At 38.0% G+C, this 22803-nt stretch overlaps 1 protein-coding gene across 2 annotated transcripts in view; it reads left to right on the top strand.

Annotated features, from left to right (window-relative positions):
• Positions 1-22803, top strand: part of LOC105493695 (platelet derived growth factor D) — a 246947-nt gene that overhangs the window by 214604 nt on the left and 9540 nt on the right. For both annotated transcript variants that reach the window (XM_011761552.2, XM_011761551.2), the window contains exon 6: positions 12334-12548. In XM_011761552.2, coding sequence (XP_011759854.2) covers positions 12334-12548 — 215 coding nt within the window. The remainder of the gene's footprint in view (positions 1-12333; positions 12549-22803) is intronic.

The raw sequence follows: 22803 nt of genomic DNA, 5'->3' as shown, positions 1-22803 counted from the left end.
CTGCTTCTGGTACCATCAAGAGCACCTAACACTTAATACATGTTCAAAAATTGTTAGCTAGCTACAGCGACTTAGAATTCTGAAATATGTTTGCATTACTTCCCTGGTGAAGCCTACCTTGTCCCTTGTTCTGTCCCTGTGATGTCTACTCACCCCCTAACTTGGTAAAGTTAGGAGCACTTAAGACACCACCTCACTTTGTATGTTCTACTACTGCACTGTTATTGTACCTTTTGTTTCCTCTAAGAGGATCTGGGATCCCAGCACCTCCTATCATTCTCCACCCTGGCTGAATATTTAATAGCTGGGGGAGCTTTTGAAAACCTTCAGATGCCTAGTCCCACCCCAGATACATTGACTCAGAATCTCAATGGGGGGAGACTGGGAAATATATTGATATTATTTATGGTTCCTAGGAGAGTGATCCTTAGAGACAGCCAGTGTCAAGAACCACTACTTGAGAGATTGTTCATCCTATATCTGCAGTACTTGCAACAGTCTCTGACACATTTTAGATGCTCAATTAATGTTTGTGGGATTGAATATATTACTAATCCAGTGTTAGCCTATTTTTTAAAGTTTATAGAAACCACCTCATAGACTGAATAGGGTAGCTTTATTAAAAATGTCTTTGGTTACTGAAATAACCTTGCAAGAGCATTCAAGGTGACATACTACTTGATGTTTGTGACAAAGTAAATATGGTCTCTCTCCCCTGCTGGCTTAGGTTCCATTTCTTAATCTCTTCTTGTTTAAAAATGGCCCTAAGGCATTTTTGTACCATTTAATTTAACCCTGGCAAGTCACCACTGCCTCTGCTCTTATATAAATGTGCTGATTTGTTTATCATTCCACTGATGCTGAATCACCTGTATGTATCACAAAAACAAGGGAAGTCAGGTTTAATATTTCAGCTGGTATTTTCTGCTTTGAGAACATAAAAATACAAATTCATGGCTTGTATCCCAATGTATGAGGAAGGGAGCAGTGAATAAACAGTGAAAACAGGAAAATAGCTATGGATAATGAAAGTCCATTAGGTGTCAAATAAAACTTTGCCTTTTCAGGATCTCCAAAAAGTCTCCTTCTATCAGTATAATAATGTCTTAATGATGTTGTGCAGAAACAAGCTTGTCATTTATGAATATCTTTTGAGCATCCATTCTTCTGATGTGTCCAGACAGATGGAAAGTGGCATTTTTCATGATTGCAAAGAGCAGGATTCTAAAATGACATTTGAATGTGAATATACAAAACACAGAGTTTTACGAACTCTGAAATAGAATGCAGACACACTGAATAAAGAACTTATAATGCATCAGGAATATTTAAAATATGAAGGTTCATATTTTACAATTAAATGATGTGTTTTGCTTCTTTTTATTTAGTAGAAGGGAGGTGAGGTAGTAAGTGAGCTTTTTGTTCTCTTCAAGAAAAGAGTTGAAAATGTCAAAGTCAAAAAAACAGTAAAAGTTTTGGTGAGGAAAGAGAGAAACAGGAGACAGATAAAACAACCAAGTGTTGAAACCAGGATGTCAATGCAATAAAGTCTACATTTTAAAAATTCATAAGTAATAGATACGCTCAAACTTGTCTGGAAAAGCTTCTGGACTGAAAATAATATAACAAGTTAATATATTCTAGGGGGTAATGGGGAAAAGGATAGCATATATAATTGCTATCCTAGGGGATAGCAGTTTCCTAGGGGGTAATGGGGAAAAGGATAGCATATATAATTGAAATCTGTAGATAACTGTAGTTTCAAACCCAATTTTTGACAATAATTTCAGCCTCATGCTTTTAACCTCAAAGCTGCCCAGAAGTTAATTTTTAAAAAATGAATGTTTTAAATTCAAGTTGCATTTACTTTTTATGGTAGATATACTAATGAGTATAGGAAGTGTGCATAAAATTAGGTGAAATTATATGGGTGTCCTTTCTGTAAGCTATATAAATACTCCTTACATTGCTGCATTATCACTGTAGTTTAACTAAAACTAAACTACAATTCATTTAAAACATATGCCTGTGAATTTAAGGACAATGTATATTTATTCAAGTTCATAGCATAAAATTCAACATTTCTAAGTTAAGAAATGATCAGCCCTGACTGGACATTACTGAGAGGTGATTTATGGAGATAAACAATGTAAGTAAGATCTGTTCTTTTTCTTATTCCAGGAGAACTTGACTTTCTAGAATGATAGTGTGTTCGCCAAAGAAAAATCCAAGACATAATGGCAAGAGGGAAACCTGTTTTCAAAGCTTGTGTTGTGATTAAAATATGAACAAAATTATCAGGGCACTCCAAATTAATAGTTTTAAACTCTTAATTGAAATATATTGTTTTCCTAAAAGTAATCATTTTTAGATACACATGCTAAAATTCACATCCATTCCTCTTTCTAAAAAGTGTTTTAGACTCGACGCAGTGGTTCACTTCTGTGATCCCAACACTTTGGGAGGCCAAGGTAGGCAGATCGCTTGAGCCCAGGAGTGTGAAACCAGCCTGGGCAACAGGGTGAGAACCTGTCTCTACAAAAAATACAAAAGTTAGCTATACGTGAAGCGTATGCCTGTAGTTCCAGCTACTCGGGAGGCTAAGGTAGGAGGATCACCTGAGCCCGGGTAGTTCAAGGCTACCACGGGCTGTGATTGCACCACTGCACTGCAGCCTGGTCAACAGAGTGAGGACCCTGCCTCAAAAAAAAGTATTTTAATATTGAGTGCAGTAAACATCTTGATATTAAATTAGTTCCAAATGATGACGTTTGAAATATGTGATTTTTACAGACTCTGAACGGTTAGATCTTACAACTCTGAAACAGTTACCAACCCATTTCCAAGGATCTAATACCAATTCTATTATTTTCTCCATGACATTTTCCTCTAAGATCTAAAACACTTGACTCTAATTTGCAAATTATTTACAGGTAAATAACTAGCATAAGAAACTGAGAAATATAGGAAATAAATATTTTATATCAATGTTTTCATTCGTTCTGAATTCTCTCAAGTCAGAACACCTTCTTTTAAAAAAAAATTATTGCTATTTCTTTGTCATGCCACTGCATGCTAAACAGGACACAAGTTTTGATTTTTCAAAAATGATTTCAAATGTAGGAAATTATTCAGAGAGCTTTAACATATAGACATATTTTAGAAACTGAGTGCTTGCAGTTTTCTCTCTGCTTATTTGATACCTGGGTTAAGAATTGGCTAAAAGCCTTTTGCCAACACCAATGGTGAGTCATATCAGTCATTCTTGAGGTATCTATAATTACTTCTCTGTAAATTAAGCAGGTACTGGTGACATCAATAGATAATAGAAATTAATAATAATTTGTGTTGCTTATTAATATTACATTATCATTAATAATAGTTTCTATTGTTGAAAGATGGTTAGCTTCATTGAGTTTCCTGAACCATGTGGTATATTTGGTACCTTTACCAAGTGAAAGTTTTATTTATCAATATTAAAATTGTTTGGTATAAATTTAATAGAAATAGAGCAAAAGAAAGAAAGATGTTGCAGTGGAAAGAACATGGACTTGAGAGTCAAGCAAACTTGTAATAAAATTCTAACTCAAATCCTAAAATCAGTAGCAGTGGCCTTGGAGAAGTCACTTACAGACCCCTGGTTCTCTATTTTCTTCTCTGTGTAAAATGACTCTAATTATAAGCACTTGGCAAAGTTGCGTTAGGATTAGGTAATAACAGAGTATCTAACACCCTCAATAAATGATAGCTACTATTATTATTTGAATTGCTTACAAAACTCTGCACAGAACCAAGATATTTCTATTAATTGCTGTCTTCCCTATAATGCTCTAAGATAACTATCAGTGATCTGGAGAGCCTCACAGATAGTATTTGGCAAATATTGTCATATTTAAGTATCTGTATAATCAGTGTACTCATTAAAAGTTTACAAAATTATCTCCAAGTACTAAACTTTTCTGATACTATTTATCCAGAAATTTTCTGACACTATTTTGCTTATTGGATGTTTCTTCTGCTAAGCTTTTCTTTTAAAGACTTTTGCCACTGTTTATGACTCCTATGTTTTGTAAGTATCTAGCTGCCTCACTTACTCTGTTTACCAGCAAGCATTCACAAAAACCATATTATTTTTTATCATGTTGTGTGTGTCTACAAGGGCACACACATGAAATATTTTAAGAAAATCTCAGCAGTGAGACAACTTCCTCCTGGTGCATGTGCCACCTCTGCTTTTCTCCTAGATGCAGTTGTCCATCTTTGTGGATATCCTAACCCCACCCTCATTATCAAAGTTATGCCCCTCATCTAGGTATGTCATTCAAATGCAAATCAGTGGAAAAATCCATTTGACAGTGGAAAGCCATAGGTAACTTTTAGTATCTGGATGAACAAATGTGCATTTTCCACAGCAATTACTCTTGTTAAAGAGAAATGCGTGTTCCTTGTGTTTTCTGTGCCAATTTTTTTCTGTGAAGCATTGAAAAATTATTATGGGATTGTTTTCCTTTATGTCCCACTAGACTTAAGGAGACACTACACTGTTCCTAGAGCACATATATGTGTAGGCATTGCTGGTGCTGAGTGTCTTTACTTGCTGATACAGTTACACATTGTGTCCCCACTCAGATCTCATCCTGAATTGCACTCCCCATAATCCCCATAATCCCCACAATCGCCATAATCCCCACATGTCAAGAAAGAAACAAGATGGAGATAACGGAATCATGGGGATGGTTTACCCCATGCTAGTCTCATGATAGTGAGTGAGTCTCACAGGTTCTGATGATTTTATAAAGGGCAGTTCCCCTGCACTTGCACACATGCTTTCCCTCCTGCCACTGTGTAAGATGTGCCTTTGCTTCTCTTTCGCCTTCTGCCATGATTGTAAGTTTCCTTAGCCCTCCCAGACGATGCATAACTGTGAGGCCATTAAACCTCTTTTCTTTATAAACTACCCAGTCTCAGGTATTTCTTTATCACAGTGTAAGAATGGACTAATACACTTTCTAAGGATAGTGTTACATCTTATGTAATCAAACTGAGCATACCTGATTATTGGCTTTTTATATTTAGTTCAAGGTGGGCATGGCCTTCCATTCCTTAGTAATCACCAGTTGCAGAATCTCAGCTCCTTCTAGTTTTAGGTGCTTCTGATTTAAACTTCCTTCTCTGATCTGTGTTACTCACTTCAATAATAATGTGGTTATACCTACTGAGAGCTAGAATTTAGACCTGTGCTTCAAACACTCAAAACTCATGTAATCTCAACAAATTCTTTGGCAGGAGCTACTGGGGTTCCCATTTTGCATAGTAAAAGAAAAAAATTCAGAAAATTTCTGTGAGAGCTAAAAAATAGAGAATCATGACATGAACCTGGCCTTGTTGACTACAAAGCTCATGCTGTGAGCAGCTCAACGGTGTTTAAAGCTCAGGAATTCATAGTCTAGTAAATGTGAAAAAGAAATTTCAAGACCTTCATCTCCTAACTTGTTTTTTTTTAAAATGTTTCATTTCATAGATATACTTTATACATCACCCCAGGTTATGAATTCCCAGGGTTCAGAGAATTGCTTTATGATGGTGTCACTGCTTTCATGTCTAATTCAGTGCCTTCCAGATATTCATTCAGTCATCCATTGAATTTCCAGTACATATGTGCTAAATGTCTACTTATGTCCAGTGGCTTTAGGCAAGTCACTTAACTCATCTGCAACTCAGTTTCTACGTCTATCCAATGGGAATTGTAATATCTAAGATGAGGGTTTGCTATGAGAATTAAATGAAATTTGATTTTGTGAAAGCATCTCACAAAGTGCTGGACACATGGTAGTTGCTCAGTAAATTTGCATTCACTCATTGCTTTACAATGTTTCTAAACCTTGAAAATCAGGAATTGTCTGACTGAGAATCTTTTACTGTGATTTAGGTTAATTTGTGTAAAAACAAGTGGTAAATGTTTTTATTCTTTAGATATTAAGCCCACATGTGGAGTCAAAAAATTCAGTGTCTTTCATAATTTTAATATTAAAGTATCCTGATAGTCCCTCATTAAAACTTATAAAATAATTATTCTTTCCATATTTATTTGCACTTCCACATTGGGATAGAAATGTGAAAACAGTTTTCATAATTATGTGCTGATTTGTAGAAGAGGGAATCTGAAAATCACAGTGAGGCTGTAATATTCATAAGGATGAATACTCCTCCTAGTGAATTCATGAATCTTGAGAAAGGCTGAGAGCCCCTGGTTGCTTGGTACAAAAATAATACAATTATTCCTATAGTCCCCTCACCTCCCAACCCACCCCAAAGCATCATACACCTAGTGCTGCAACATTAAAGGGAAATGGTTAGCAATTTTCATAACAGATTGTGGCACTGTCTCCCATTTGACAAAGGCAATGTTCCTTAGCACCTTGATGTTTGCATCTGAGAACCAGTCTTCTCAAGACCATACTCTACCATGTGTGCCACTTATTCTATATTTCACGGATTTTAGTGCTGGTCATCTCATGCATTATGGTTCATCCTTGGCAGAGCTGGTTCTAAATCCTAGTTTCTTAATTCTAACCTAACACTTCTGCACTACACCACATCCTAGACTAGTCTTGAGGTAAGATCCAAACATTCAATGTATAAGGTATTAATAATACTCTACGCATTCCTGAAAGATAGTTGGAATTGTTTTGCCTTTATGATAAAAAATTAAACTGAAAAAATCCATGGTTATCTGATTCATTCAGGTAGTAATTATTGAGTGTCTATTTCTTGCAAAGGGAATCTGGCACAAAGACGATGTGCTTCCTTCAGCAGCACCTTGCTCCTAATTGTTGAAGTCAAATGGTTTTAGAAGTGAGCTTGAATGAGCTACATTTGGTGCTTACACTAGCGACAAAGTACTAGAAGAGAAGGGATAAAAAGATAATTAGCTCTCTACCTCCAACAACTTTTTTGGTTCAATGGAAGAGAAGCACCTGAATATAGATGCTTGTTAACTTTTGATGGGTTTACATCTCAGTAAACACATTGTAAGTGGAAAATATAGTTAAGTCAAAAACCACATTTAATACACATGGCCTACTGAACTTCATAGCTTAGCCTAGCCTACCTTAAACATGATCATGATCAGAACACATGTATCAGCCTACAGTTGGTCAATATTATCTAACACAAAGCCTATTTTATAATGAAGGTTTAATAGCTCACGTAATGTATTGAATATCCTACTGAAAATGAAAAACTGAATGGTTTTTTGGGTGCTCACCATTAACATACACAGCTGAAAGCACCATCAAAAAGTAAAAAGAAATCGTTTTGAACCATTGTAAGTTGGACTATCTGTAAAGAAAACAAAACAAGGTCTATGAAGTAAGTGCCATAATAGAGGGCAGAAAAAGTGTGGTGAGTACATAGAGAAAGGGTCATAGGAGTTGTAGAGTGAATATGCCTTTTGACTTGTGCTCTAGAAGATTAAAATAATATAGCAAGCTGAGATGCCAGAGAAAGCAAAACAGAAGAACAACAGCATGGTTTTCAGAAACATCATGGCCCTACTTTAAGTGCTCATTCTTCATATGCCATCACCATGTGGTAAATATGCACTAGTATGTAGGCTGCTGCTGCATGCCTGCTAAAAGAGTTTATAAAGAACTTTAGCATTATAAAGGCTAGACCTTGTACCAATAACAATAAAATGACTACTGGTGCCAACATGGTGAAACCCCATCTCTAATGAAAATACAAAAATTAGCTGGGCATGTGGCACACACCTGTAGTCCCAGCTATTCGGAAGGCTGAGGCGGGAGAATTGCTTCAACCTGGGAAGCGGAAGTTACGGTGAGCTGAGATCATGCCACTGCACTCCAGCCAGGACTGGGCACTCTGTCTAAAAAAAAAAAAAAAAGAAAAGAAAAAGATTACTGGCTATCTTCAAGGACATGCAGCAGTTTAATTGGATTCTCTGACAGACTGTGGATGATCAAGAGAAAAAAGCATGTGATACATCTATCAGAATAAAGATTGATGAACGGCCAGCACAGTGAAAGCCAACTGATAACTTAATGTTTAGAGACTGACTCAAGGAAACCATCCTCTTGTTGACCAAAACAAGCAGTAAATTATTGTGCATGTGGAGAACAAAGGTGCTATCCCATGTTCAAAGTGAGGAGATTATTTTGTTTCACAATGAATGTTTGTATTCACAAAAACAGACTTACGTTTACATACCTTGATTTTGACCAGTAAGGCACATTTTGGACTTGTGTCTGCCAGAACATGTAACTTATATAAAATAATAAATATATTTCACTTTAATAAGGAATAGAGTTTTAAATTTTTATCTTAAGCTGATCACCACTCATGTTGTGCTTGCCAAGTATGTGTAACATTGTACTGGTTTTATCTGTCCTACAGAAACTAGAATCTCTAGGATTCTGGCATTTGTTCCCACTGAGGACAAAGCATTGCTATCAATGCATTGAGCTCCTCGATAAGGCAAGAAAGGGTTCAAGGAGAAATGAGGACAAAATGAAGAGTGTGCTTTGGCCAAAGTCCACTCAGTCCAGATAAAAGAACGAAACGTATCACAATACTAAAGGCAAAAGTAGACTCTGAGTAGCTGCCTGGCTTATTAGTCAGAACTGAGTAGATGGATGAGCATACACAGGAGCTCATGCTTGGGTATGTGTATTGATGACCTTGTGAAAATGACAGGTTTGTGCCTATGGATGCACCTAGGAAGCCAGGTCATTTGCACAGCAAGTGGTCCTCTGGTGGGAAGACTCCAGCATGGCTTGTGGAAGCTGCTCTCTGAACCCTCCTTCAAATCTTCACACTGGGCTCATATGTACAAAAGGCATGAAGAGGCCTGGATTCAAACTCTGGCTCTACCACTGACTCGTTGTATGGCTGTGGATACATTTTTTTTTTCTTAACTTTTCAAAGGCTCAGTTTCCTCAACTGCAAAAGTAAGAGTAATGATTGTATGTAATTCATAGCATTTATGAATATTTCATGCACTCATGAACACAGCACTTAGTAGTCTAGATGGCCAGGATCCAAAAGAACAGGTTGACTCTCCTTCCTCTCACACCTAATATTAAAAACTATAAAAGGGTGTGCATTCACATCCCCATGCTAGAGCTCAGGTTCCAGAATTCTTATTACATCCCAAAGCACCACTGTGATTAGACTGCCCCTAGAGGCAGGGGCTGCAGAAGGAAAAGTTCTCCCCTGTGCACTGTGCAGCACCCCACACTTGACCAGCATGTCCAGAGGAAGTCTTTGAGGACAGGGGAACCTTCTCAGCCTTTCCAGAAAACTGTCTGTATGAGGCCCAAAAAACTTAACTGATGTTAAAGAGCCTTGATAGAGCAAGACTCAAATTCAAAATGACAGAAAAAGAGGGATTATTCCATGACATAGACTGGGATGAAATAAAGGAAGTTAGATGAAATTAGTGGACCCTTGAATTGAATTTGGAACATCATTGCTGCTCTGAAATGTTCAGCTATGGAGACTGATGCAGGAATGGAAAAGACAGCCCCTACTCTGGGTTGACCCCGCTTGGCCTGTCTCCCTCCCAGAAGTCTCACTTCAGAATTCTCCTTCTAACCCAAGCACCAGAAACCTTAATTGCTGCTCAGCCTCTGTCTGGCTCCCTGCTCTGCTGCACTGGCTTATCAGTCTTTTTTGACTGGCAACTCAATGTCCCCTGCAGAAAGTCTGCGATCACGCTTTGAAGTTATTTGCATCCAGTCAGAAAAACCTTTCAGTTCTAGTTCTAAATTGAGTGCCTCGGTGGTTTCAATTGCCTGATATGTAGGGCAGGTGGATTCTACAGTAGTCACACTGGGTCTCAGTTCTTAGTGACATTAGCGAATTGATGCATAAAACTGACAGAATTGTGAATCTCCTCATGGTGAGTAAGAAATGGAAGTAACCAATGCTAGTCAAAGAGTTATACAATGTGAGAAGTATGGTTTCAAATAGAATCAGGCTTACATGCCTTCTCCTGGTTTATGGAAGGCACTTTGGAGTTTATTGGAATTCCCATAGGGAAGGCATGCTATATTTTGACTTGGGTGTCTTCTGAAGATAAGGATGTGGCCATTCACCACCCAACCCCGGTTCAACATCAGACAGGAAAGTCCAATACAGCCCTCATAACATTGGTCTTCTTCCTTCAACTTATGGCTTACTGACCATCCCTCTGTTCTGCTTAAAGTGACAGAGACTATGGAGCAAAAGGGAGAAGGCTTCGATTCCAGTTTTACCATTTACTGGTAACTCTTAGTAAATAATACTCACTTCGAATGGGTGGGGAACAACCAAATGTAGTCATATCTGTAAGGTGCCTAGCAGAAGCCTGAATTAAAGCAGAGACTCAGTGCTGCTGCTTGCATCCTGTCCCTCTCTGCCTTCTCACACATCACGATCCCTTCCTGCTAATTGTACCTCTTTAGTCCTCTGTATTAGACAAATATATTCCCATTATCACAAGCAGCAGATTTGGCCCTCTGCATCAGCTCTGTCCACAAGCCCAGGAATGCACAGGCCAGCATCAGCAAGGTGACACTTGTAATGGATGATTGCTGCACTTCTTAATCCATTTATATAATCCTTTCTGCTTTGCTTGCAGTTATTTTCAGGGCTTTAGCAGCAATAAAATGGTTCCTTTCCCAAGACAGAGTTCATTCAATTTAAATCTGGATTGATTATAGCTAAAGTTATGACATGTCTTTACAAAGGGAAAAAACAGCAATAAATTATGCACAATGATTATTTGGCATTTATTTAGTTCCCACAGTATCCTGGGCTCAGCATATAACAATTGGGGATAAATCCCTGCCCTTGAGAATCAAAGCACCGTTGTAGATATAAAAAGACAAATAGGGATGTGGTTAGTGGACTCATGGTCCACACTTATTCCTGCAGTTTTCCTTAGATGCATTCTACTGACACTGTCCTTGACTTTTGACCTCTACTCCCAAAGGCTTTTTTTTCTTCCTTCTCCTTAAGCTGTTTTGGTTTAAGCCTAAGACATTTCCCAGGGCTAGAGTTTAGAATGAACATGGTGATATCTGCCTAACATTCATAGGATTCCTCCTGTGGTGGCCTGGTGCACACAAGGGCGTGCATTGGGAAATGGTGGTGGGTCCTGTGCAGACAAAAGGACTTGCTTCTAACTGTGTTCTTATGGGAAGATACTCATGTATGTATGCACCAATAAGAGGATTTGGCTGCTAAATGGATGGATAATTGGATGGACTTTGAGAACACGAAATCAAATCTAATTTACGTAACACAATAATACAAATTGAATTCAAGTAAATATTTATGACTTCGATTTAAAAATATTGAGGTGCTTTTAGTTCACAGAAGTCCCACTAACCATATCCCTTGATAATCATTTATATAGAGTAATGTCCAAAAAAAAAAATGAAGAGGGAGAAAGACATAATATATTTTTAAATTTTGTCCATTTGACTTTAAAGGAAAAGAATGTGAGAGGGGGAGATTCAAATGAATCAAGATTAATAAGAATAGCTGGCATTGAGTGCCAGGCACGTTACATTCAATTCTTCAAATGATTACATGTTATAGATGAGGAAGCAGAAGTTCAGAGCCATTAAATAACTTTCCAGCTAAAAGGAAACATAGCCATGATGTGATTGAAGGCAGTTGTAACTTCACTGCAGCTCCCAAGCACTTAACCACTATGCTATACTGCCATCTAGGACCCAATGCACAAATATGCACCATATTCACGAAAAAAAAAATCGTTTTCTCTAACATGTTGATTAACTTTGAAGTTAAAAATTAAACTAAAACCCTTTTCTTTATTACATTTACGTGTGAAATTTCACTGCCAGGTAAATATAATACAGTGGTTATCCGTAATGTGTCCTAGATATAATTCAAATTATATTTAAGTGATGGCTTAGAGTCAGGATTTATTTAGAATGAAGAAGCAATTTATTTTGTCTTTTTGAAGACAAAGGCAATTATTTTAATTTGCCAAATGTTTCATTTTCTTTCCTCTGAACTTTTTTTGCATAAAAAAGATGCAAGGAAATTTGAACCAAGACATGAATTTTAGCCAAGGTTTTTGTTTTGTTTTGTTGTTGTTATTTTCGAAGGGTAGATGGGATCTAGAGAGAAATTAGGTCTTTTACTTTAGGTTCCCAGTAATTGAGAGCCTGAGGATGGATTTAATCCCAGGGTTAAGGTTTTCCTCACAGAATCTTCCCACTCTATTCCCAAAAACACACGCTGAGCAATTATGCTTACAGTTGTGTTTGCTTACACAATGTGTGTATTTGCTTCCAGTTGACCTGGATAGGCTCAACGATGATGCCAAGCGTTACAGTTGCACTCCCAGGAATTACTCGGTCAATATAAGAGAAGAGCTGAAGCTGGCCAATGTGGTCTTCTTTCCACGTTGCCTCCTCGTGCAGCGCTGTGGAGGAAATTGTGGCTGTGGAACTGTCAACTGGAGGTCCTGCACATGCAATTCAGGGAAAACCGTGAAAAAGTATCATGAGGTATGTCATTCTCAGATTTCTTTTTGCAACGCTTAATCTACAGGATTCAGGAAGACAGGGGCATTGCATACAGTTGTTCAGGTTGCTCACTGCACAAGGGCACCCAGCCAGGGTTTGATTAGGAGCAGAAATTCTACCCACACTAGGTTTGCCAAGTCAAGTGTCCTGATGACAGGTTAATCCCATCCTGACGAAGTCACTGTTTATTCTAATTTGAACAATACACCATGTAGATCAACAACAACCTCGTTAGAATATATAATCAAATATGTGATATAGTAACTTTAGAACTTACTTGACCTCCTTGCAGAAAGACAGAAAAGAAAAAGAAATATGATGTTATTCATTTACAGGATATGACTGCACTATCTAATAAGCAAACCCTTAATTCAATTATGTCATTTAATAAATTTGGCACAATAAAGATAGCAAAATATAAATTGTCAAAGATCTTTTTATTTTTTAAATATGAAGTATGTTTCAACTGGAAATGCTCTGTTTATTCTAACTATTATTAAGTGCTACTCAGGGAATCAGCTCTTGGATTATGCAAAAATAAAAGTAAATATAATAATATAGGAGGAACAAAAACCTAAAGAGCGCAATAACCTTAATAATAGTAATAATGGCATTTATTGCTTGACAAACACTATTGTAAGTAATCATTAGCTCATTTAGCACCCCATCAACAATATTGTAAAAATGTTACTATTTTTATTCTTTTTTTATAGGTGAGTAAACTGAGCCCTAGGAAGATCAGTAAGTTGGCCAGCATGGCCTGGTCAGTAAATCACAGAGCCAGGACTCCAGCTCCAATCCACTATTTCCAGGGTCTATGTTTCTTCTTATCACTAGTAATATATAGCACTGTAGAGCATAAAATATAGGCCAGGTGCGGTGGCTCACGCCTGTAATCCTAGCACTTTGGGAGGCTGAAGTGGGCGGATCACCTGAGGTCAGGAGTTCAAGACCAGACTGGCCAACATGGCGAAACCCCGTTCTCTACTAAAAATACAAAAATTAGCCAGGCGCGGTGGCAGACACCTGTAATCCCAGCTGCTCAGGAGGCTGAGGCAGGAGAATCACTTGAACCCAGGAGGCGGAGGTTGCAGTGTGCTGAGATTGTGCCATTGCACTCCAGTCTGGGTGAAAGAGAGAAACTCCACCTCAAAAAAAAATTTATAAATAAATATATATATATGGAGAGAGAGAGTAGACTGAAGAGGAGTTAGAGCTGTTCTATGACAGATGTGGCAGCTCTAATTACTTTATTATTGTGGGAACACATGCAACTGACTAAAGTTTAGACTCAGTTTTCACATATGTGAAATGGGACTGAGAAATTAATATATCAGACAAGCCCTTCCAGAGTTGCTCTTAGGGCCAAATAAAATAATGCATATGAAATATATTTTGCAAGATATTAAACATCATGCAGAAATATGTTTTAAAATATAAGCTAAAATATGAAGCAAACATTATTGTTAGGAATTATTGTTTGACTTGCTCTCCATCAGTGTCCACAGCAATCCCATTACTGGGTATATACCCAAAGGATTATAAATCATTCTGCTATAAAGGCACATGCACACATATGTTTATTGTAGCAGTATTCACACTATTCACAATAGCAAAGAGTTGGAACCAACCCAAATGTCCATCATTGATACTGGATAAAGAAAATGTGGCACATATACACCATGGAATACTTCGCAGCCATAAAAAGGATGAGTTCATGTCCTTTGCAGAGATACAGATGAAGTTGGAAACCATCATTCTCAGCAAACTAACGCAGGAACAGAGAACCAAACACCACATATTCTCACTCATAAGTGACAGTTGAACACAGGGACACAGGGAAGGGAACATCACACACCGGGGGCTGTTGGTGAGTTGGGGGTTGGGGGAGAAATATCTAATGTAGGTGACAGGTTGAAGGGTGCAGCAAACCACCATGGCACGTGTATACCTATGTAACAAGCCTGCACGTTCTGCACATATATCCCACAACTTAAAGTATAATAATAATTTTTAAAAAGTGTCCACCACAACAAAGGAATGGGTAGTTCTCTCTAAACAAAATCTCCAGCTTTGTAAAACTGTTTTTTGGAGGTTTTTCTGGTATCGTTGTTGTTTTGGTTTTGACTTTTGTTCTGAAAACAATACAAAAGTCATAAGTTAGGCAGTAACTTCTGGATTAAACAAAAATTAGTATGTAATAATTGATATTTTCAACTCAGAAAATGTAGGAAATTGTGCCACCATGACCATACTTACTTCAGACAGGGAAACATTATTTTAGACCTACATGGAACATATTTTCTTAGTCATAAGAATTGCTTACTCCACCCCACTGTTTTCAAAGGAAAAAAAAATGTTCTCATATCTAGAGAATGCTGTCATCTATGTTCATTGTGTTTTATTTTTGTATGAACTGATGAACTCTAGATTGGATGTTGTCCTTCACTTCTAAGAACCTGAATTTTATAACCTTTAGTCATACCCCGAGGATAAATGCAGAATGCAGTAATCAGGTTGTAGTCAAAATAATCTAGGAAGTGACAAGGTCTCTACCTAGTAGTAACTGTGAGGAAGAACATTTGAGGTCAGGACTTTGATGTATTTGTGGAGTGCTTTATTTTTATCTTGACTTTGCTCAGATAGAGGTTTTAGCTTGATTTTAAAAATTACTTATTGCGGGAACAGCAGAGTGAACCATAGACCCCCAAAGACCCTTGCCTCCTAGCCAGTTAGTTCTGAAGAACACTGAAGGCCTGGCTACCCTCCTCCTCTTAGTTCCTTTCTTGTCTCTCCACACAATGACCATTACTTGCAAATTTCTGTTCTCAGTTAATGTGTAGACGGGAAAACTCTTGATCTCTGTTCAGTAGCATGAGTGGGTTTGAAACGTTGGCATCCTTTGAAACTGTATCTAAAGCATCTCTTTAAGACATGTGTCCTGGTATTTTTACTTCTAGAACTCTGCAGAGCTCTATAAAATCACTCTGCCAAGTGCTGGACAAAAGGAAAACTAAACATCCATCACCAGCTGGTAACTGCTTACCTGGAACAAACACTCCTGTCATATGCCCCTGAGACTCCTGAAATACCTTTGAGATGTGTCACAATTATCACTGCCAGGTGCCCTGTGGGAAACAGCAAAAGGCTTATTCCATTTCCAGAAGTGGGGGTTGCTTGAGCCTAGTCTCATTAGGGAAAAAATTCTAGTCCTTTATTCTGAGTTCTGTGTCTGTATTCTTACCTCTGAGAAATGAGAAACCAGTTTCCCCAGCTCATGGTTGCAACTGATGAGATGTGAAATGAGTTTCTGTGAAAGATGAGCACCCTTAAGGGGATAATGAGACCTGGTCACATAACAAGCTTGTGTGATTCTCCACAAATATTTCAGTGCTCAACCTTAAGGAATTTAAATCTGGAAAACTGGAAAGCTCCTAATGAAGCTAATAGCATTGCTTTTTTCACAGGTCATATTAGTTCTCCTGTAGGGTTTTGAGCAGTTTTCACTGTGCAGTAAAATGTGACTATCTTTATTATTTCTTTCTCTCAAAAGTTTATAGGTACGCTGTTGAAGTATTTTTCCTCTTTCTTTATAATCATTCAATGCTTCTTGGAATATAGCGTAGGAAAAATGCCTTTTCTTCTACCCTTCCTAGGTTCATGGCTGAGGCCACTATAACAAAAGACAGAATAACAAAGGAAAAGCGTACTCATTTATAGAATATGTTTTACATGACACAGAGGCCTTGGTAAGGAAATAAAGACCCAAAAAAGCAGTTCAACCTGATAATTTTTTACAGTAAGTTTGATAAAGTGTGGATAGTTGTGGAGAAATATGATAGGGCAGAGTATGATCTAATGGTAATAAACTGGGGAAAATTAGCAAGGCCTGTTTGTTCAGATTCTTCTTTGTTCTACCTTTGTCTTTGGAGATAAGGATTCTTAGGCCAGGAGCAGTGGTGGCTCATGCCTGTAATCTCAGCACTTTGAGAGGCCAAGGTGGGATGATCCCTTGAGGCTACGAGTTCAAGATTAACTAGGCCAACATAGCGAGACCCCCATCTCTACAAAAAATAAATAAATAATAAATAAATAAAGGAGTTATTTTTAAGTAGCCAAGTGTGGAGGATGTGCCTGTGGTCTGAGCTACTTGGGAGGCTGAGGTAGGAGAATTGCTTGAGCTCAGGAATTCAAGGTTGCAGCAAGTCATGATCACGCAGCTGTACTCTAGCCTCTGTGACAGAGTGAGACCACATCTCAAACAAAAAGGCGGGGGGAATTCTTCTTTATTCTGGGTATAACAGGGGCACCTCTCACATGAGGGTCTTATGACTTGCTACATGGGAAGGTCAGAAAATCCTAGGTTTTATGACCTCCTTCAGGATGGAGGGTGAGGGGAAGGTCAGAGTGATCTTTGTGCTCTTCTTGTTTTCTCAAATTCCTTCAGCTTAAAACATTTGGGAGTACAGTGTCCTGAACCCCATCATAGGATATAAAGGATACTTTGGGTCACGATTTATGTTAAATGGAGGATTCCAGAAAAACATATTGTGTAGACAATTAGAAGAAACTATTATTTCAGTTCTCTTCTCTTGATAGTGTATAATGAAGGAACAGGATATTCCCTAAAAATATAGTGACCTATTAAATGAATACTCACTGTTTTTCATGATTTGGTGCCCTGGCTGTATCCATTTAGTCAACAGCCAAAAACATAGGAAGCATCAGAGAGATAAAGATAGATGTTAATTTTCTCTGTTCTTCCTCTCATAATTTTGTCAGGATTCTTGACATAAGCACCTGCACTATCTAACAGAACTTTAAGCAGTGATAGGAATAACCTGTATTTGCATTGTTCCATATGGTAGTCACTAGCAACATGTGGCTATTAGGCACTTGAAATGTGTGTGGCACAAATAGAAACTAAATGTTTAATTTCATTTAGTTTTAACTAATTGAAATTTACATCACCACGCAAGGCCATGACTACCTTATTGAATGGCACAAGCCTAGACCCATCTCTGATTCTGGCACATTTATAGCATCCAGAATCATTTACATATCTGAACAAAATGAAAAAAAATGACTTTTTCTTATTTTAAGGTAGAATTTTGTATTAAACATTTGCATTTTATCACAGTTTAAGAGTTAGGAGATGTATCAATAAATAGGTAAAGATTATCCTCAACGATGGTTAGATTTAGATTTTTTTTTTACCTTTCAGTGGGTTTATGGGGGTTATTAGTGCATTTTCAACTTAAGATATTTTAACCTCCAGTGGGTTTATCAGGATATAGCCCCATCATAAGTCAAGGAGCATCTGTATTTATACATGAAACATGAGGTTAGAGTAATACACCGTTGACCTTCAGATTTGAGGTAAAAGAATAGTACTTTGTTTTTACATGTTTGAAACATTTGTTATTGAAAAAAAGATTATCTAAATTTTCAAATTGAGACCAAAGAAACAGAAAATAAATTTTGTGCAAGGAGTTTCATTCTCTAGCAATAGGGAGGGAGTTTTTGGGTCATGATTATACCCAACCATAACAAAAGTCAAGAAAATATCTTTTCTTTTTTTTTTTTTGGAAACCACATAGCTAGAACTTGTGGAGTCTCTCTGCCTCTTGTCCTTTCTCTGCCTTTGAGTGAGGCCTCATGATCTGTGGTGTCTTCCTACCAAGAGAGGGCAATAGAGCAGAAAAATTGCAGGACTAGAAAAGATGTGGATTCCGGTTCCAGCTTTGCCATATGGAGGGGCAACTGAGGACCAGCCACTTAAAACTTCCAGGGCCTCAGGTTTCCTCACTTAATCCCCATAATAACCTACAATTTTGAGTTCCCAGGCAAACCTGAAATTACATCATATTCATTATTTGTTGTTACACTTTATCCTGCCCCCGAAATCTTATCTTACTGAAATTGTGTAAGGAATAAAAACAAATTGGTGGTTGAAATGCTAGGTAAATGCAAAAAGAATAAAGATATGATCTGGAACAGTAAATGTTTATAGACTGCTTATAAAAAAGTTAATTCACTCATCTTGACAATGGCAATGATAACACCTGTGCTTCTTACCACCTGGGGATACTGGGTGAAGGAAGGCATCTGAAGACTATAAAGTACAAGACAGCTGTGGGTGGAATTAAATGAGAGCCTGGTCTGGCTTTCTCAGTTCTGATTACATTTCTTCCTTGATGACTCACTTACAAGTTAGTGAACTCCTTGTTTAAGTATTACAAACTGTGCATACCCTCTCCCTTCTCAATCTAGCTTCACATCAGGCCTTCCTCCCAAAGCGACAAACTTGCCACATGGGGCAAGGTACTCCCCAAGCAGACAAGGCCCATCTGTGTCATGAATGATACCCAATGCTAATGCCATTCTCTGAAATTCAGTGCCCAGCCAGGCTTTCCATTATGTTTTCTGCAATGGGTAGCCTGAACATGTAGTCATTAATCCTCTAACGTGCTGTCAAAATCATGTAACTATTTAGTTCTGTAAAGTTAAAACTGCAACTGAGTACACCTCATAGTAACCCTAGAGTCTCACAGAAAGTGTCTATTTGAAGTAAGTATGCACAGATGCCATGATTGCATTTTCAAAATTCATGAGCATGTTATAAACCCCACTATAACCCAGCTTCTTGTCACCTTCAAGGTTAACTTCTTAGTATAACAGTGTTGAGCTGTTTGTCATTTATGTCTTTTTAACTGAGTACTATATCTTGGGACTTGATATCCATCCTTCTGTTACAGTGCCAGCCACTGCTGTGATTATTGCCTGCAGGTTGAGTAATTACTCAGGAAGAAAATAATATGTTATCCCTTCTCGAGATATTTTTGCTTGTAGTCACTTAGATTTCAGAATAATTCACTAGCATCCCTTAAAAATATTGACTCTGTGTACATTTTTTATAAAGGCTATAAGCATGAAGAGGTCAAAAGAGAAGCTTTTTTTTTTTTTTTCCTTAAGAAACTGTGTGTGCTGAATACAGCCTGCTTTAGAAGTTAGGAAGAGCCCAGGTGCAGTGGCTCATGCCTGTAATCCCAGCATTTTGGGAGACCGAGGCAGGTGGATCACCTGAGTTCAGGGGTTCGAGACCAGCCTGGTCAACATGGCGAAACCCCATCTCTACTAAAAATACAAAAATTAGCCAGGCATGGTGGCACATGCCTGTAATCCCAGCTACTTGGGAGGCTGAGGCAGGAGAATCACTTGAACCTGGGAGGTGGAGATTGCAGTGAGCCGGGGTCACACCATTGCACTCTAGCCTGGGCAAGAAGAGTGAAACTCCATCTCAAAAAAAAAAAAAAAAGGAAGAATCTTAAACTCTTAATGATTTGGGTTTATATAATGCATTTGTCCTGAAATATGTACTTGTGTTCCTGTGTCAGCCATTAATTTGAGAACTGTTACAAGGCCTTAACAGCCTTTTTTTATATTCCCAATATAAAGAACCTGACTCAGGAGATAGCTTTTCTGCCGGGTATTATTTTATTAGTGTAAATAACTTTATGGTGAAGATTTATTCAGAGGCTTATTGGCAACAAGGTGAGTAACTGTAGTTCAGTATCTTCTGTGATGAGGTAATTTGCAAAACTGAGCATCTTTGATTTTGTACGGTGGTATGAAACCCACCAATTGGCTCAGTCACACTCCATTTAGTAGACGTCAAGTTTCCCTGGCTTTGTGTGTTTTCCAGGGTGGAAAGGAGTCAAGATCCCCATTTGCACCCATAGGTGTTAAGAAACAGCTGGTTGCCCCCCAGTGGATTTGTTATTTCCGGTTGTGTGCTTGCAGCTGTGAATCATAGCTCAGAAAATAAGGAAGTGCTATGTGAGGGTACCTATTAACAAGGTACCTATTCAGCTCCTATAATTAATTCAGTGCTCCTTCCCTTTAAAGGTGACCAGATAACCTACAACCAGCCAGTTTGCTTTCTCAGATAAAGGCTTTTCATTTTTCTACATGCCCTCAAATCAGCCTTGCTTTCTTCCTCCTTTCAGTGCTGTGTACCTCAACCTAAGACTATTACATGATCTGAAAGCTTTGAACATCAGTGCTGTGATCATCCAGTAAGGCAGTCCAATTTCCACTTTGTTCAAATAGTGCTTTCCTGTCTTGTCTGGGAAAAAGTGTCTGCCAATTCATTCTTCTCTTCTTATCAGCAAAACACATATATACCGTGCTCATGTTGCTTAATATAAAACACAGAGAAAATCCCTGAACAATCAGAAGACCAGTTAGAAAAACTGCCCAGGCTCTTGCTGTCATCCCAAAGCACCCCCTTTTGTTTGCCATCAAATGAGAAAGCAAGTCGACAGAGCTGTGATTTTACAGGGGCCAGTCATCACAAATTATTAGGCATTGATAACAGTCTTTGAACAAGGAATATTTATCATATGCTCAGCTTCTTAGGAATAATTTCCCTCTCTTGCATCCCCTCGTTCTCAAATCTCTTTTACAGGCCAGATAGTCTTAGAAAATAGCAGCTAATTCATGTTGGAGAAATTCTTGGCAAAGCTATGGGAATCCAAACCCCAACCACTTCCAAGGCACCTATTGTAAGTGCAATAGAATTGCAAGAGAAGATGATAATAGAATCAACTCTCAAAACTAGCCAACTCTCAAAACTGGCCTTTGGACTAGCTTTACCAATATCAAAATTTCTGACCCTTTGTCTCCCTAAACAACTTTCTTAGGGTATTCCTTCCTCCACTCCCTGCCAACTTTGTACTCACAAGTCTTTTGAAGTTTTGCTGCAAACAGATCTCCATCTTCCATTCTGCATCAGCAGAGTGCCCTAACTTGATTGAACATTAAACGATTGCAGTGATTTATTCTCTGCCTCACTGCACCATCTGTGGAACAGTATGGCAAAATTTCTTTCTTTTAGATGAAATTCCTATCATTTAGATGAAAGGAATGTGCAGACCGTGATGCATGAGTGCAGGGGACTCTAGGCATCTAACCTTCACCTAGGACAAAAGTTCAAACAAAGCATCACAGGTCTCCCTGCCCATTCACATGGGGAGCCAGACACACCCTTGAGACACAAAAGGAAAGTGAAGGCATGTTAGAGAGGCCTCAATTCAGAATATGCTAGGAGCCTAAATGTCCTGATCCCAGGTCCTGGTCCCAGGTCCAAGTCGGGGAAAGACCCTGGACAAGGTACTTATCCTCCGTTAGAATCTCAGTATAAAGTGGGCATAATGATACCTTTTCCACTATGTGAAAGACTTGTCTGAGGGTAAAACAAAAAAAATAGTGCCTGTGCAAATTATCAAAAACTGTAAAATGCTACAGAATCGTTTGATGGTGCCATGACCAAGTTTAGAATCTAAAAGGAAAATAGGACAAAATCAAAAATAAAGGCTAACAGGAATCTAAGAACATAAAGTAAATAATATATTAATCTGAATATGTAGTATATTAGAAAACAAGTATGGAATTTTACCAAGTATATGTCTATATAATAGCTAATGTTTCACTAAATGAAGGCCACGGAAGGAAAGAAAGGTTGGCTTCTATTTAAAGTACTAATTTAAGAAATTGTGTTGAAACTAAGAAATTTAAAAATTAATGATATACTTACTGATGTATGAAATGCTGTATTGATACACAGTTATTAATATTCAATGATTTTAGTGGAACCTGATTTGTTTTAAATTGTAAAGGATATTATGTTAACAAATATTTAAAAACATAAAACACATTTTACTTATTTATGACCACTAATGACCTTCATCAGGGCAACATGTGTTTTTTTTGGTTTTTTTTTTAATACTTTAAGTTCTGGGATACATGTGCAGAACGTGCAGGTTTGTTACATAGGTAAACACATACCATGGTGGTTTGCTACACCCATCAACCAGTTGTCTACATTAGGTATTTCTCCTAATACTATCCCTTCCCTAGTCCCGCACCCCTCAACAGGCCCTGGTGTGTGATGTTCCCCTCCCTGTGGCCATGTGTTCTCATTGTTCAACTCCCACTTACAAGTGAGAACATGTGGTGTTTGGTTTTCTGTTCCTGTGTCAGTTTGCTGGGAATGATAATTTCCAGCTTTATCCATGTCTCTGCAAAGGACATAATGGCTGCATAGTATTTCATGGTGTATAAGTGTCACATTTTCTTTATCCAGTCTGTCATTGATGGGCATTTGGGTTGGTTCCAAGTCTTTGCTATTGTGAACAGTGCATGTGTCTTTATAGCAGAATGATTTATATTCCTT

This window comes from Macaca nemestrina, chromosome 12, assembly GCF_043159975.1.
Source record: "Macaca nemestrina isolate mMacNem1 chromosome 12, mMacNem.hap1, whole genome shotgun sequence".
NCBI classification, from domain to species: Eukaryota; Metazoa; Chordata; class Mammalia; order Primates; family Cercopithecidae; genus Macaca; species Macaca nemestrina.
This window is presented reverse-complemented; position numbering and strand designations above follow the sequence as displayed.